General features: G+C 34.0%; 1 protein-coding gene across 4 annotated transcripts in view; it reads left to right on the top strand.

The window, feature by feature from the left end:
- The window catches only part of CROT (carnitine O-octanoyltransferase), a 34,498-nt gene extending 18,577 nt beyond the window's left edge, over positions 1-15,921 (top strand). For all 4 annotated transcript variants that reach the window (XM_052000156.1, XM_052000154.1, XM_052000153.1 and 1 more), the window contains 11 exons: positions 4,353-4,446; positions 4,543-4,668; positions 5,673-5,774; positions 8,282-8,365; positions 8,451-8,558; positions 8,763-8,893; positions 9,391-9,514; positions 12,646-12,724; positions 12,805-12,898; positions 13,026-13,145; positions 14,999-15,921. In XM_052000156.1, the coding sequence (XP_051856116.1) occupies positions 4,353-4,446; positions 4,543-4,668; positions 5,673-5,774; positions 8,282-8,365; positions 8,451-8,558; positions 8,763-8,893; positions 9,391-9,514; positions 12,646-12,724; positions 12,805-12,898; positions 13,026-13,145; positions 14,999-15,119 (1,183 nt within the window). In that variant the 3' untranslated portion in view covers positions 15,120-15,921. The remainder of the gene's footprint in view (positions 1-4,352; positions 4,447-4,542; positions 4,669-5,672; positions 5,775-8,281; positions 8,366-8,450; positions 8,559-8,762; positions 8,894-9,390; positions 9,515-12,645; positions 12,725-12,804; positions 12,899-13,025; positions 13,146-14,998) is intronic.
- The last annotated feature ends 2,392 nt before the right edge of the window (positions 15,922-18,313 follow it).

The raw sequence follows: 18,313 nt of genomic DNA, 5'->3' as shown, positions 1-18,313 counted from the left end.
GTCTCTCTAGGTCATAGTATCTTTCTGGAGTGATCCAGCACATTCTTTGAGATCTCTTTTTTGAGGGACATATGGTTTCATGGTAATGGAAAAGAGTCAGAGGTGGAAAAAAAAGGTCTTCTTGCTGATTTTGTATTTCTTTAATTTTGAGTGTATATAATTTGTTGAGACTTTTTTGGGTGAGATTTTGACTCAAAGATTAAGTGGAAGAAAATATAGTATAAAATGAACAAGAATTTTTTAATTTTAATTTTTAAAATGATCAAAAATAACTTTAATGATAGATTACATTTGGAGATGTGTTCAGTATTGCATTTCATTAAGAAACTTCAACTGCCTTGTTGCGAGAAATTGGAAAGAAGCAAAAAAAAAAAAGTGCTATAACAAAGCTCATAATTTAAAGCATATGTGCCTAGAAGTTTTCTTTACTCAAGGCCTGCTTAATATTTATTTGCAGTTGCAACAAGCATAGTTTATTATCCTTTTTTACCATTGTTTACTATAGTTTCTTATCAAATAAAAGAGAGAAGGTACAACTAGAAGCAGGCACACAAAAAGCAGTAAGAAGTGACAGTCTGCATAATATGATGCTGGGAAAGAAGGCAGAAAAACTATTTTTTTAGAGACAATAACTCAAACAACATAGCAGTCAGAGGCCATTTAAAATCATAGGCCTAGAGTTGAAAGGGACATTAGAGATTGTCTATTTAGTTCAGCCTCTTTTTATAGATCAGCTGAGTTCCTGAGAGAGACTATCTATCATCATTTCTTTTCTTTAAAAAGTATTTTATTTTCCCCCATATGTCAAGAAGATTTTTTTTGCATTTATTTTTACAAGATTTTGAGTTCCAAATTTTTCTCTCTGCTTTCTTCCCTCCCCTTTCTTCTCCTGAAGATAGAGGCAGTTTGATATAGTTTATACAGATGCTATCATGTAAAACATATTTTCATATTAGTCATAGTTGTGAAAGAAGAAACAGATTAAAAGAAAAAAAAGAGAGAATAAAGTGAAAAAAGTATGCTTTGATCTGCATCCTGAATTCATCAGTTCTTTATCTGATTATAAGTAGCATTTTTTTTCATTAGTCATTTGTAATTATCTTGGCTTCTTGTATTGCTGAGAAGAATTGAGTCAATCAGAATTTATTATCACACAATGTTGCTGATTATCCACCATCTTTTAGAAAGTTAATGGCAGTATTGCTATTTGAACCCAGAGCCTGTGATTCTAAGCACAACATTCTACTCAATTGTTTCTTGAGGAACCAATAACATTACTCAATCGATGTTCTTGAAAGCTCTTGTTGACTTCCTTCACAATATTTCCAGTGGCCATATACTGATTTTCACATTGAAGACCAAGAATCATTGATTGGGATTGATTGGGTTACTCTCTTTAAGATGGGAAGGAACTATGAAACCATTTAAAAAAAGATTTTCCTTCAAAATGATTAAAATAGAAGTTTTGATATGTTATAAGGCAGGAGCCTAACAATAGACTGTCTTGTCTGAGGCCTGGCCCAGCCAAGTTCATTATCGAAAAGCTGGCTACAGCTTAATAAGTTTTGCAGTTAAAGCAACTCTTAAACAAGATCTTTTAATTCAATTCTTAGAAATGAAAATGTTGGCACAAGGAATTCCAAAGTGAAAGCTTTTGTTATGTGGATTATTTACACACATAAATTAGTTCATTCCCTGATGATATGAGATAAATGAGTTGCCATTCTAGTTTGTGTTTTCAGATCTTGCTCACTTTATTCATTGTGTGCAGGTAGGAGAATAAAATTAGACCAACCTGTTAAGCCACTTTGGACTTGAACTAATCTCAATAATTCTATTGTGTCAGAAAATGTTTAACTTTTAAAAAGTATAATCAATGAGTTTAAAATTCAGGCTTTTATCTTTTAATATGAAATTTTATGTTTATATATCATATATAAATATAAATAATTTATATTTAATATGAAAATATGCCTCCCAGGAGGCAGAGAATCATATGTTAGTTCTTTCATAAAGAAATAGCATAAAAACTCAAGGTTTGATGATTTGATTTTTAATTGGCAAGTAATCGCTTACTATGTTAGCTAAAACCTCACTTCCAGCACAAAATTTACCTTTTTTGAAAAGACCACTTCAGTGTAGTTGGATATTATAAATTTAACAAGGCTAGGTTAGGTGCTAATTTTTTTTGTGCCCCCCCTGCCCATACTTCACCTTCTATTCTCAGGGTTTGAAAGACATTTTCTCTGATAATCACTTATTTCTGATCCCATTTTTTTCTCTGTGCTAAAATGTTACAAATTTTATGATAAGCTATCTTACAGGATCATTTAAATCACCAAGTCCATATTAGCCTACATAAATATACTTTTAACGTTTTTCCACCATCTTTTTCACCAAATATACGTTTGACGTTTTTCAGGCTGACTATATTTCTCCCTGATTGAGAGTTAAGATATGTTGGTCCAATGTTTGGAGCAGGAGAGCTGGAACAAGATTGGCAATTTGAAGCTGTCCCCGTTCTGATTTTAGTGTCCCTTTCCAACTTCATTTCTATTTCTCCCCTGTATAAATTCTATTCTCTAGCCAAAGTGAGCTCTCCAGCTGTTTCCCAGATTACCTTGTGTATTTGTCCAGGGCACCCCCATATCTGAAATGCTCTTCTTAGCAGCTCTGTTGAGGCTTGATACAGATGCCATTTCACTATGCTGCCTTTTCAAATCCTATCACTAATAGTGTCTTACCCACAATGCAAGTAAGTCAAGACATCCTCCTCATGATGTATTGGTCTTCTTCAACAACAAAGGGTGAACTACCCTCCAGAGAACTTTGTTTTCTCCTTCATCTCCATCTTACATATTACATTTATCTCTGCATGTGTTTTTGTCCTGTCCCCCCTACCCTCACACCTTGGAGTAGAAGAGATCTGAAAGCAGGGCAATCTCTTTGCTCTTTGATGAGCACAGGGCCTTCTGTGTACTTAATATGGTTCTGTCAACTTGAATTAAACTTGAAAGCAGATTGCACAATGGAGAAATTTGTCAATGAATGAACAAATACTTTGCAGCTTCTGGGGAAGTAGGCCCTTGGAGGAACTCTCCTGCCCCAGAGGGCCTCTTGGCAGTCAAGTGAAGACAGGACAGTTAAGTAGAAAGGAAAACATTTCATCCTCATAATTTGGGAAGAATATAGGACAAGGGAAATCATGTAGATAAGTAAACCGTTTTTAAAAATATTTATTAAAACATAAAGTTATTGTAAGCCGTTTGCAACAACTGTATTGTAGAAATGAATCCTAAGGTTTTTCCAACTTTGATCATTGCTTTGATATAGGATGCCCATAAGGAAGTCTTGAAACTTTTCCTTTAAGAGCTTTTTCTTAATGAAAAGCAACTTTTCCTCATGATAATAATAACTGGCATTTTTAGAGCTCCTTTAAAGTTAGCAAAACACTTCTCTTACTTTTTCATTTGAGACTCATAATAGTCCTGTGAGAGATTAGTATTCTGGGTGTTATTATTCCCATTTTACAGATGAAGAAATTGAGACCAGGTTACCAAGACTAGCCCATGGTCACAATATAGGGTTAAATAGGGTTAAAGCCCCATTGTAATGAACGTTCTTTTTATGTACTGCTTAGCTACTAAGTGAAAGTATTGCATATATCAAATCTGTGGTGGATTTGGGGCATGAACATATTTTATACTTAGCTTGAGACCTTAAAGAATGACTGGAAGCAGAAGAATGTGACCCAAGTGAAAATATTTAAAACAGACCATATTCTCATTTTTTTTAGGTAAGAAATATATAGTAACATTCATTTCAGATTGGATCAACACAGTGTTTTATGTATTATTGCTTTTGTGTAAGAGTTATCTTTTTTAATTTTAATTTTTTGAAAAATGCTTCTATGAACTAGGGAAAAGTACATGTATCATCTTGAAATAGGTCAGTCAAAAAAGCAAATTCATTCAAAATTAAACTAAATTTAAATGTTACTAAAATAATCACTTCTATAACATAATATGACAAGAAAGAAATCCATTGCTACTTAAATGTCTTGATTCTCTTTCTTAACTAATAGTGATATAAGAGTATTTAAAAGATTGATCAATAATAGGTTCCTGGGGAAGAAGTAATTGATAAATTATTATACATCTATCTGGAGAAAGTCTTATTTAAATTTTAGTTTAAATATGACTTTAATTGGTTTTGTTATTGTTTAAAGTTAATTTCTCCATGAATTTCTTTTTTAAGAACTAAAATATTAGCATTATAGTTTGTAATGCAAAAATATTTGTAGTATGTATGCATCCTTAATCCTCTGTTCATCTGAATATTTTTTTTAAAAGGCAGCTTACTTACATCCAAAAGAAATGCCACAGTGAACCTGATGGACCTGGGGTAGCAGCCTTAACCAGTGAAGAGCGAACCCGATGGGCTAAGGTTAATATTTTTTATTAATTTTTCAGATGAAAGACCATTTTGAGATTTAGAGTATCTTGGTTGTCCAACTTAATCATTAACTTTTTGTTTTTTTAGGCAAGAGAATATCTGATTAGTCTTGATCCAAAGAATTTGACTATATTGGAAAAAATTCAGAGCAGTTTGTTAGTATATTCCTTAGATGATGCTAGTCCACAAGTAACACCTGAAGATTATTCTGAGGTATGTGTGTAGAACTTTATCTCTATTTCTACATCTCCAATTTCCTTCACAAGACTCTAGGCTTTATTGGAGATACAGGGAGTTATTTTACTTTTTTAATATGCTTTGGCTCATAAAGTACTTCAAAAGTGGCTCATAAACTATTTCAAAATTACAGAATTGAGTCCAATTTGTAGACATTCAGATGTTTATATTTAGATGTTTAAATATTTAAATGACTAACATAAGCAGGATTATGTAATGTTGACAGAAACTTATAACATGTTAAGTAACTATCAAAGGGAATCATAAATGAAAGTTGTCAGCTTATGTGCCAAGAAGATTACAACATTGTTATAAGGAACATAACATATGAAATTCCTTAAGTTAAACATACCAGATTTAATCACATAGTAAATATAATTTCCAGATAATTTTATATTTCTGTAAGACTTGGGATTAAGCCCTCTCTTTGCTACTGTTCCTTCTAAGACCTCAGCCTTTTCCCTTAGTTCAATCACATATGCTGACTTGTTTTTCATTCTTTGCCATGAAAAGAGTTTGGAAATCCAACATTATTTTAGTCCTTATTAAAATTTATATGAGTAATCTTCTAGACTATAAATGTGAGCCTTTTGTACCTGCTATCTGTCATGTGACCATTCAGGGCTTCAGTTTTTGGTCTCTAAAATAAAGTAGCTAGATTAATTGTTCTCTAAAGTCCTTCTCATGCAGAATCCTGTGCTTTTGTGAATACCAAAAGCCATGTCTTCTCATTTAGTTCCCTGTACCACCTTGAATATTGGGTTGCTTCCCTTATTTCTCTCTTCTATAGTAATTCATGAGCTCTAGTGAAGAAAATATGTTATTTGCAGACTTAATGCCCTTCATACATAGCATTCTAGCTTATTACTTCTTGCTCACAATAGAAGGAAAAGCAAAGTTATGAATAGGTTTTATATGTCAGCCCTTATTTTAAAAAATCAGTGAAAATTTCAGTCATTCAGAAAGTCATTTTGTTTTAGGTAACTACAATGGTGCTTACTGGCGATCCAACCGTACGCTGGGGGGACAAATCCTATAACTTTATTTCCTTTTCCAATGGACTTTTTGGCTGCAATTGTGATGTGAGTGAATTTATGAACTTAACTTTTTTTTTTCAAATAGTGAAATTAATTGGAAATGTATTAAAATGCCAATCCTTATACTGTAGTAATTTATGATTTTATATAAACTTTGTGCCTGTTCCATAACCTTGGTTCTTTTTATACAATTATATAAGAAACATCTATGAGTACAAGTTATAGAAACAAGTATAGTTAATAAAATTCTCACTTGAGGCAGGATGAAGATATTTATCTTTTTATTTCCATTAAAATAAAATGTGAATGTTTGATATGGAATTTGCATATATATAGTATAACCTCCTGGAGAATAGATTCTACAATTTGAAGATGACCACTATAGATGGCATTGATAGAGAAGGTTTTTTTTTTTTTTTAAGATATTTAAATTCATAGATTACTGAGCTTTGTGATCTTATGTTCAAAATAATAGATAGCTTAGTGTGGAGCTGTGAAAAAAAATAACAAACTCTCTTTTGGGAGAAAGGAAGGCTGTGTTCTATAATCAGCTTTACCACTAATTAGCTGTGGTAAAGTGTGATATTAGTGTGATACAGGACAGATCTCCTTTTCTGAGCTATATATTTTTTTCCATTAGTAAAATTAGGATGGGGGTAAAGCTAAAATCTTCTGTTCTCAGTTGGGCTGGGAGGCAAGAGATGGAATGGTGTGTGGACCCTATTGGATATAGGGTGTGAAATCACTAAAATATCTTTTAACTTTGGATTTTAGCTGAACTAAATGAAGAATATTTTAGAGTTGAAAACCCTCTTTTAGTAGATTTCTATATCTTAATAGTCAAATTTAGCTTTTATCTTGTTTTGAATTTAATGATTTTATGGTCTCTTTATTAGAATGTAAGCTTCTTGGGGGCAAAAATTGTTTTTACTTTTTCTTTGTATCCTCAGGACTTAAAACAGAGTTTGTTCCATAGTAAACACTTAATGCATGCTGGTTGATTGATTTTTTTTCCTTTTTTTTCCCCTGAGGCAGTTGGGGTTAAGTGACTTGTCCAGGGTCACACAGCTAAGTGTTAAGTTTTTGAGACTAGATTTGAACTCAGGTCCTTCTGACTTCAGAGCTGGTACTCTATCCACTGTGCCACCTAGCTGCCCCTGGTTGATTGATTTTTGTTGGACTTGAATGGCAGTCATAGCTTTCTAGAATCCCATGAGTTTTCTGTAGAGCTCCATTCCACCATTTTCTTTGCCTTACTTCATCAAGCTTTCTTCTCCCCACTTCCCTATTCCTCCCTGCCACAATCTTCTATTATCTGGGAGATCTAGGGAACATACAAAGACTTCCCCTGCTGCCACACTCAGAGGCACCTCTGCCTTGGCTAGCTTTCTGTTATTCCTGCTTCTCATCACAATCACAGCAGCTCACTTACAGCTAATTCTTCATGGTTTCGCTGTGTGTTAAAGTATGTGATTATTTATTGTCCTTATTTTATATTTGGGGAAATGGAAGCTTAGAGCAGTTAAATAATTCCTCATGGTAATAGAACTAAGCTAAGATTCAGCTCACATCTTCCAAGTTCAGTGGTCTTTACTTTTCAATGTCCTGCTTCTTACTCTGCCTAGGAGTGTGAAATGCAATTGATATTGGCAGCTATGATGGTAAATAGTGAGGTGGTGAGGCAGAAATAGAGATGGGGTAAAAACAGCAATTGAATGGAAATCAGGTTATCAAGGAATTGTGAGTAATGAGAGATCAGAGGCAGGAGATTTGTCATCCAGTGTTAATGATGAAAAAATGTCCCAAATGGGAACTGTAATAATGACTATATTAGGCCCATATTCACCAACAGCTCACTTTTTTTTTAGCCTTTCTCAAATTCCAAATATTGTTTGTGATCTACACATTGAAAGCAATTATAGGAATAGTCAAATTGTCTTTTGTCTTTACTTAAGCAAATTCATGATTTCTAGAACCCTGAGTCTCAATTCCCTATGTTTCTGTGACTTTCAAATTGTCATTAGAATAATTACTTTTCCCAAATTAGAAGCAATTACTTTCCCCAAATTTTCCTAGCATACTTACACATACCCTGAGACTTTTTCAATACTATCTTAGAATCCCTATTGGGAAAATTCAAATTTTAATATTAGCTTCTTGTAAACTATGTCACACACCAGTAGAGGAACTTTACCATGGAGACTGGGCAGTGACAAGAGTAAAGCAGGAGACCTAGGTCTTCCTAACAGCTTTGTCACTAACTAGCTGTGGGTTCTTGGGCAAATTATTTAACTTTTCCAGATTTCCTCATCTGTAAAATAATAGGCTTAGAATAGATAATCCCCAAGGTTTCTTCTGGCTCTAACATTGTGCCATTGAAGTTCTTAATTCTATGATCTATATCTATACCTTTAAAAATTAGATAATATGGCATTAGGGAACATTAAGAAATGTCTTTGTAATAAATTCTGCTAAAGAATAGAGGAAAATGAAAATGAACTTATTCTATGAAACTTTAAATCTTTTAAACTTATGCATCTTGTTTATTATAGCATGCACCTTATGATGCTATGGTCATGGTTGATATCTGTCATTATGTTGATCAGAAGATCTTTGAAAATGAGGGGAGATGGAAGGTATGTTTGACAAAATATTTCACTTGTTTCTGGTCTATCCATTTTCTTTTTAGAAATTACATTTCCAGATCTTTTTACTTTTCAGGGTTCTGAAAAAGTGAGAGATATCCCACCACCAGAGGAGCTTGTTTTCACTGTGGACCATAAAGTATTAGATGACATTGACCGAGCTAAGGAGCAGTATCTCAAGCAGGTGGATTTTATACAATTTTTCATTAGTAGTATTTTTTTTATCTTGTGTAAATTGATCATTTTGCAATTAGCAGACCATAAGTGCAGTTATAATGTAAATGGCTCTGGATTTTTCCAGATGACTCATTGAATGTAACCTGGGTAAATCCCCTGGGTGTACTGTGTGGATTTTTTTTTTTTCCTGACTATTTTCCCATTTTGTTAGGGATCAGATTTGCAGATTGTGGCTTATGCCTTTAAATCCTTTGGCAAAATGCAAACCAAGAAGAAGCAACTTCATCCTGATGCCTTTATTCAGCTTGCACTTCAGCTGGCCTACTACAGACTTCATGGATGGTGAGGAGAAGGCTGGCCCAGCCTCTGGCCTCCAGATTTGTACACTTATAAGGAGTTGTGTATTATGCTGAATAGTTAAAGTCAGGGCTCTAGCCTTTTTTCTTGGATGTCTTCCTGCCCTTTTACCTCTTCTGTTGAATACTATGTCCTTAGCTTTTTCTGCCATTGCTGTTTTTCAATGTTAACTGATGATTTTTTTTTCCTAAACTAGAATTTAGGAAAATAAATTAAGCATTTTATAAAACACTGTCTTTCGGACAAGGATGACTAATTCTATTCTATGTTTTTGGACATAAAAGTCATTGACCAAAGCAGAAATTGTGGAAAGTGAACATAGTTTGTATTTCTGGAAGAAGTGAAGCAGTTCACTAGATTGGATCTTTTTAAAAATAGATTTTTCTGTTTAAGGAAATGGAAACAACTTGGGATGGATTTTTTTTCTTATGAGAAAATACTTTTTGAGACAGTCCTTAATTTAAGGTTTTTTTCCCTTTTAGCCCAGGTAGTTGTTATGAAACTGCTATGACAAGGGCTTATTACCATGGTCGCACAGAGACTGTGAGGTCATGTACTTTGGAAGCAGTTGACTGGTGCCAAACCATGGAGGATCCTTCTGCAAATGTAAGTGTTGAAAACTGACTTTTTAAAGATTATCCTCCAATAGCCCCTCCCCCTTGTTTTAGTTTTCCATTTGAAAAATTCATATGAAATTTTATTGGACAATTTTAAGATGAAAAACAATTTTGATATTTCATTTGATATTCAATTTCTTCATGTGAAATCTGCACACATGCAGAACAGAATATTTAAAGACTTGGAAAGGCAATGATGGAAAGAGGAATTCTCTCTGAAGAGTTGTTTTTTTTTGGGGGGGGTAAATTTTTCATATTTTAAACTTATATAGAATGAAGAAGAAAAAAAATTGCCATATATACACATATACACAGCAGAATATGAGAGGATTCAATGTTAAAATAAGAAATAGTCATTTTAAGAAAACCTATATAATAAACACTACACATTGTTTTCAGAGCTTGCTTCCTTTTTGATTTGCTTTTGTTTTCTATGTACTTTTTACTTTATTTTTTTTCCTTTCCCTTCCTCCCTTCCATCTCGCCACACTCTAAAGAAGGCTGTTACAGTTGAATGTGGATACATATGCATATGCAAAGATATCTATAAACATGTATATATATACACATATGTATATATATACACTCATATACATATATATGACCATACTATATTTATTTATACTTGTTATCTGTTTCTCTGAAGGTGGATAGGATCTTTCTTCATAGGCCCAGTCTTTCCATGTCTTTCTAAATCAACCAACTCATCATTTCCTATATCACAACAGTATTCCAAACAAATTGCATTACATATGAGCGATTGTCTATGGAAGGTTTTTCTCAATTTTTTGCATTTCTTCTATTCTTGGCTGCATAGGCTTAATTATACAAGAAATTTTTAATTTAAAATAATTGACATTAATCTTTGTTTCCTTCAACAGTGTTCTCCCTTATAATATTGTTTAAGTCTGATACTACTTAATCTACTTTCGTTACATCTTTTTTCCTTATTTCTTTGAAATTCCTGACCTTTTTCTCTTCCAAATGAACTTTGTTGTTATTTTTTTTTAGTAAAATAAATTTTTAGTAATTTAATTCGGATGACATTAAATATATTGATTAAGTGAAATTGTCACTTTAAAATTATATTGACTTTACCTATCGATAAATAATAAATATTACTTCAGTTATTTAGATTGGAGTTAATTTGTATAAAAAGTGTTTTATGTTTATGGTCACGTAGTTCCTATGGTAGGTATATATTTTATATATTGTCTAGGTAATTTAAATATAAATTTTATATGCTGTCTAGGTAAATTAAATTTTAAGCTAAAATTTAAAATCTCAAACAATATTGAATAATATTGCTGACACCTTTTTCTGTTTTCACTTTTGATTAAATCCCTTAACTTTTACTTTGAGATCATGATGATTATCCCGGTTTTTAAATATATAATAAATGTTATTCCTGTCCTTTATTTTATCTTTGTGTATATCTCTCATTTTTATGTTTCCTAAAAGCAACATGACGGATTCAAATTATCAGTCTGCTATCTATTTCTGCTTTGTGGGTAAATTTGTCCCGTTTACATTCTAAGCTAAATCACTTGTGTATTTTCCTCCTTCCTATTTTTCCTCACTATCCTTCTTACCCTATTTATCCTGTCCTTTCTTACTTCTCTGCTTTACTTCTACCCACAACCTTGCCCTCCTATTCTTTAACCTGTCCACACTTCTGATTCAAGACAATTCCATCTTGAGATGGAAAAATGCCATCTGCATCCAGAGAGAGAACTATTACAGACTGAATTCATATTGAAAGCATAACATTTTTACCTTTTTGTTTGTTTGCTTTTTCTTTCTTGTGGCTTTTTCCATTTTGGTTTGCTTTTTCTTGCACAATATGACAAATATAGAAATATGTTTAAAAGGATTGAACATGTTTAACCTAGATCAGATTGCTTGCTGTCTTGGGAATGGTAAAAGTAAAGGAGGAAGGGAGAAAAAATTGGACCATGAAGTATTACAAAAATGAATGTTGAAAATTATCTTTACATTATTTGGAAAAATAAAATATTCGAGGGAGGAAAAAACCTATCCACCCATCCAAGAATCCATCTCTTGCCCTCTCCCATGACCCTATCCCTATTATTTCTTTCTCAATTTAGAAGACTTATATATGGATATATTTCCCTCTTTAGCCCATTCCTGATGAGAGTTCCAGTACTACCCACACTCTCCCCACTAATTTCTTCTGCATCAGTTTTACCTTTTATGCTTCATTTGTATGAGATAATTACTCTTTTTTTCTCTCTCTCCCTACACAATTTTATTTTAACAATCATTCCGTCATAACTCATCTCAAAAAACCTAGAACTTAAGGGAAATTTTGATATATAATGATATATATATATATATAAAAACACCCAGAAAATTTTCCCTTAAGTTCTAGGTTTTTTGTCACAAAAACTTGAAAGCTTTTCAGTTTGTTAAATGTTCATTTTTTTCATTCAAGTTTATACTTTTCTGGGCAAGTTATCCTTGGTCACAATCCCAGTTCTTTTGCTCTACAGAATTTAGTATTCCAAGACCTACAGTCCTTTAATGTTGTAGCTGCTAGGTCTTATCTAATCCGCTTGAAGCTTCATAATATTAATTTTTTTTCTTGAGGAGTATTTTTTGGTGTCAGTTTCTGTACAAGTTTAAGTTGACAGTGTGGCTGCTATGACAGTGCTGATGGGCTGCAAATATCACAAAAGAATAATAAAGCTGATACTTTATAAAGTATCTCTGGCATTTTAAAGAAGAAATTTTTTTCAAACACATTTAAACAAATTTTGAGAAGTTCTTTCTTTCCAATGGCTCCATACACTAGAACAACCTAGGTGTGTGTTAATCTAATTACATAATAAATGACTTTATAATTTTTGTAATTTTTGCTTTACTTTTGTTTCCATTTTACACACTTTTATTTCTGTATTCATATAGGAGTAATAAGCAAGAAGCACATTATTTTTGGGAAAAGAAAGTCAGTAGAAGGAAAAAAGCAGAAAAAAGAAAATTGTCTATTCTATTTTCTCATAACTTTTGCATGTTCCCTCATGAATAACAATCTAAAGAAGCCTGAACTTCTGTTTTGGTAGTTTCCTCTTAAAGTGTGTCTTGTTTTTGTTAACACAGCTTCATAAACGGCAGCAAAAGATGTTACAGGCTTTTGCAAAGCACGGTAAAATGATGAAAGAATGTTCATCTGGGAAAGGTACTTAATATTTTAGTATTCTTTGTATTTTCTATAGTTGGAAATGTTTCACTGACTCACAGCCTTGTGATTTTTTGTAGGATTTGATCGTCACCTTTTAGGTCTCTTTCTCATAGCCAAAGAGGAGGGGTTGCCCATTCCAGAACTCTTTACAGACCCTCTTTTCTACAAAAGGTAATTTATTTGATGTTTTTAACATCAAATTTTGTTGCCTTGAAAAAGGCTTTTCTTTGATTAGTCTGATGTTACAAAGCCCTTTCAAAAACATTGTAACCAAAATAAAATTTTCTTTGTTATGCAGTGGAGGGGGTGGAAATTTTGTCCTGTCAACTAGCCTTCTGGGTTACACACGAGTCCATGGAGTGGTAGTTCCCATGATTCACCGGGGCTATGGCTTTTTCTACCACATCCGAGATGACAGGTGAAGCTGTTTACTTCTTCTCTGGTATTCTTTTGAGTTAGATAATTATCATTTCTGCCTCTTTGAATTTCTTTTCCATGCTGCTATTTTATTGATGTTAACTGTGCTAATGACATCAGCTCTATAATTATAGGAGGTCAATCTGGGTACCTAGAAACTTTGTGTTCTTAGTATATGCTGATGTTTATCCTGTTCCCCTCTATTAAACTATATCTATACTGAATAGGTCACTGTCAATCATTAGTTTTTGCACATTAAACAAGAGTAAATGAGTATTGTATTGAAGCTGGATCCTTCATCTTTCCCTTTTTCTTTTTTCTTCTTCTTCCTCCTCCATTATCTCCCAAATTCCTACTAAACCCAAGGTACTGTCTGTCTTAGATTCTGTTCAAAAATTTGCATATGAGATATGGCAGAGAATTTGTCTGCATAGAAAATTAGATGATTAGTATTTTATCATTGCCAGCTATGTGCCAGGCACCATGCTAAGTGCTAGGGATACAAGGAAAAGCAGAAAGGCTTTGCTCTCAAAAAGCTACCAGTCTGACTAGGGGGACAGCATAGTCCTTTGTACCAACAAGATCTATTCAGGTTAAATCCAGACTAATCTCAGAGGGAAGACACTGAGATTTAGGAAAACTGGCAAAGTCTTTTACAAAAGGTGAGACTGGAAGGTGTCTAGGGAGTCTAGGAGGTGAGAGTGAAGAGGGAGAGTTTGCCAGGCATGGGGACAACCAGTGAAAACATTTGGAGTAGAGAAATAAAGGATCATGTAAAAGGAACAGTGAAGAGGCCTGTGTCACCAGATCAAAGAATAAATATGAGGGGATATCACGTCAGAAAGCTGGAAAAGTAGGAACGGGCCAGGTTGTACAAGCCTTTGATAGGCAATTAGAGAATTTTAGATTTTCATTAGATAATATTTGAAGGTAATAGCTTCTGGAATTTATTGACTGGGAGATTTAGAATGATCTGTTTGACAGATTTCATCTAGCCATGTTGCCTTTATCTTATGCTTGTGAAGCTAATCTTTTTTAGACTGAAGTATAAAACTTTAGATTTATCCCTGTTAAATTTCATCTTAAAAGATTTGGCTCAGTATTCTAGCACTGATCTTTTTGCATCTTAATGGGAACCAAACATTAACTACTCTTTTAAGCTTTATATGATATATCACTTGTCTGGATCACAGGCTCAATTATAACTCAGAAGTCTCCATAAGGAATGGGGAATATATATTAAGTTAGGGCCAAGAAAGACAACTGAAGTAGAAAGAGACTTAAAGCAGAGAGGTCAATCATTGGGTTGCTGCAAACAGTAGAGAGGAGAGGTAATGATGGCCCGTCCCAGGACGGTGTCAGTGTCAGGAGATAAGGGAGTCTATCCAAGAGATGTTATGAAAATAGAAATTGGAAATGGTGGGGGCTACAGCTGAGGAATCGAGGGTGAATCCTGGATCAGGAGCCTGAGTGACAGGGAGGATGGTGGTATCCTCGTGACTGGGTGCTTCTTATGGTGCAAGTTCATTTAGGCTGTGTTACACTTGGATCTTTTTAGGTAGGGAAGGAGAAGAGAAGAAAACATTAAGGTTAGGTAGGATACATGGTGATGAAAGGGCAGGAAGATCAGGAAAAAAGGTATAGAGCAAAAATGGGAGGAGGTATTAAGAGGGAGGAGCTCCCTTAAAGATTTTGTAATTCTGTTCAAGTTGCATGCTAATCAAATAGGATCATGGTGCTGCCCTGAGTGTTAGAGGTAGGAGACCAGAGTCATAAAGGATTTTCTTAACTGTTACAATTTAGAACCCATGGGGACATGATCTCATATAACCTTTATGTATTTATGTCATGCAGGTTTGTCGTGGCCTGTACAGCTTGGAGATCGTGTGCAGAGACCGATGCGGAAAAGCTGGTTAAGATGGTATTCCAATGTTTCTACGATATGATGCAGTTGATGAATGCTGCCCAGCTTTAGAGAATGATTCTGAATTAAATCCGTACCAAAATATGTCGTTAAAAAGTGTGTGGAGCATGGGTCAGGGCTGTGCAGAAGCATCTTGACTTGATGAAAAGTAGTTAAATGTTATAGTCGTTAAGAAGAATCTCTCAATATTATACTTCCTGTAGCATTTATTGCCATGTATACTAGAAATACAGCACTGCCTCTAAACTGAATGTAACTCTTGTAGCAATAAAATAGTATAGAACTATGCAATGCATAATATATGCCACAACAATGCAAACCCATCCATTTTCCTAGTGCAGGTCTTACTCCAGCTTTGTAAGAGATTTGTGTTGGTATCTGTATAAAACATTGACGTTTTCTTCCCTGGTCAGTGTCTGATTTACACGTTCCATCCTCCATGCACTTTATCTCTTTCTAGCTGCCAAAGGGCATCATGAATATGTTCAGAGGCTCAGCTAAAATTCATGCCTTACATTTCTACTGCAGCAAGGCCAGGCCCAGACTTACCATGTGTGAGGGAAGAGACCACTAGAATTTAATCCTACCTTGAAAAAACTAGACTGTGGAAAACCACAAACACTGGGTTGTAGCCAGATGGTTGATGCTAAAGAGATAATTTACCTAACAAAATAGCTTATGTACTGCTTCTTCACAAATATAAGTCAAAACACTTGACTTAAAGTTAATTTTCAAAATTTTGGGAAGAATTAAATGGCAAATTCTCAGGATCTTCTACTCTGCTTTTTCATCATTTTTATTCTCTATACAACTTTGTAGTTTGCACTCAGAAAATAAAACTTATTGAATCATTTCTTTTGTGTGTTTAAACTCAGTGCCATTTTGAGGAATTTTGAAGGATTCAGTTGACTTATCACAGAAATAATCTTTTCAGCACACTTAATGTTCTTTCCAATCCTCAGATCTTGGTAACAGTTCAGTTCACCCTGATTTTGATAACGATAAAAATACCACTCTTCTGTTTTTTCTCACTCATCTAATAGAAATGAAGGAGGTTTGAATCTTGAATCCAAATTGGAAGTAGAAATCTAGATGTTGCTTGAAGATCTCCAAGAAGGAGAAGCCCATTAGCTTCCACTATTGCACACATTTATCTTTTTAGCTTTACCTATTGCCCCTGATTCTGCCTTCTAGGGCCAAACAAAACTACTTTAAACATCCTACTCTTAAAATATGGCATCTAGAATCAAACACAATAGTGTAGCTGCAATACAATTGTGGGACTATTCTCTCCTTCATTCTGGTCACTTCCCCTCAGTGAAGCCTAAGATTTAAAAAAAATTAGATTTTCTGGCTTGTCATATTGACCCATTGACTATTATTCAGTTCACTAATCCTACGTTCCATCTTTGTCAGATGAACTTTTATCTAGATATGTCACTCCCGATTTACATTTGTTAAGCTGATTTTTTAAATCCAGTTACAAAACTTCACATTTATCCCTAATAAATTTCATCTTACTAAATCTGGCCCTGTGTTCTGGCTTATTAATCTATTGCATCTTAACTGGCATCAAACGTGCTATCCTCCCTAGCTTTATGTCATGTGCCAATTATATAAGGCTGTCATTCTTGTTTCTGAGGGATCAGAAGATCTAGGCTCAAATATATATCAGAAATATCTAGCAGGAATGGAAGACACACAATTGCATTAGGGTCAAAGAGACAAAACTCACCAGGAAACTGCTTTCTTTTTTTTTTTTTTTTTTCTCAAAGGCATAGTAGAATGAAAGAGCACTGGATTTAGGATCAGAGGACCAGGTTTTGAATTTGTACTCCTACTCACTGTTTACATAACTGGTCAAGTTATCTCTCTTTCCTTACTGGGAAACCAAGACTGGACATTATAGAGAAGTAAGAGTATGATCCATTACAAGGAAAAACCAAGAATACCATCCTTGACCACTAGTACAGGCTAAATTACCCAGAAATGGTGGACTAGAAAATGTTTAAATGACATTTTCCTGTTTCTTCTCCTCCTTCTCCTCTACCCTCTTCTCTTTTCTCCCCCTTCTTTCTTTCCTTCTTCCTTCCTTCCTTCCTTCCTTTCTTTCCTTTTCTTAGTTTCTTCCCTTCTTTCTTTTTTTCTTTGTTTCCTTCTTTCTTTCTTTTTCTTTACTTTTTTCCTTTCTTTTTCTTTACTTTTTTCCTTTTCTTTCTTCCTTTTCTTTGTTTCTTTCCTTCTTTCTTTCTTTCCTTTTCTTTGTTTCTTTCTTTTCTTTTCTGCCTTCCTTCCTTCTCTTTTCTGCTTTCCTTCCTTCCTTCTTCCTTCCTTCCTTCCTTCCTTCCTTCCTTCCTTCCTTCCTTCCTTCCTTCCTTCCTTCCTTCCTTCCTTCTTTCTTTCTTTTTCTTCTTCTCCTCAAGTCACTTTTTAAACTTCTCAGACCTCAGTTTTCTCATATGCAAAATGAAAAGTTTGGACTTGGTAGTCTCTAATATCTCTTTTGGCTTTGGAAATAGAAATCTGTGAATAAGTTCAATTTCATTTTTCATAGGCTTCAAAGATATACATTTTGTTTCTCCAGATAGAATGTAAGCTTCTTGAGGGCAGGGACTATTTCTGTTTTGGATTTGGCACTTTCTAGGACACTGCCTCCTCTAAAACCTATACCTAATGTTTATTGATTAATTTTAAAATGGAAATAGATTGAAAAACTATAAGCAAGCAGAGATTAAAATATTGATCAACTATAGCATTACGTCATGGAAAAAAATGAAGATTCGGCGTCAGTGGATCTGAATATAAATTCTGACTGCCATTAATTGCCAATGTGGCCTTTATTCATTTAAGAAATAAAGCAGTTAGGCTGCATGACTTTTAAGGTCCCTTCCAGTTCTGAATCTATCTATCATCTATCATCTACCTATCATCTATCTATCTAAAAATATCCATGAAAAACTTGACATTATAATATACCAATAGTTTCATGCTTTCTGTTTTTCAAGTGACCATTTCCACTTAGGAATTTATTTTTCCTTTATACTTTGCTAGGAGATTTCAGAAAAGCAGATTTTGGCTCCTCATAAGGAAAAAAAAAAAAAAACTTCCTAGTAATGAAGAGATTCAAAAGTGGGATGTGATGCCTCACAGGCAGTGAGGTCTCTGTTACTGGAGATCTTTGGGCAAAGGCTGGTTTTCAAGATGACCAGCCAGAGTAATCCTTATTATAGTGAAATAGGGCAAGT

This window comes from Antechinus flavipes, chromosome 5, assembly GCF_016432865.1.
Source record: "Antechinus flavipes isolate AdamAnt ecotype Samford, QLD, Australia chromosome 5, AdamAnt_v2, whole genome shotgun sequence".
Classification (NCBI taxonomy): domain Eukaryota; kingdom Metazoa; phylum Chordata; class Mammalia; order Dasyuromorphia; family Dasyuridae; genus Antechinus; species Antechinus flavipes.
The sequence above is the reverse complement of the archived record's forward strand: the minus strand, read 5'-3'. Positions and strand labels throughout refer to the sequence as shown.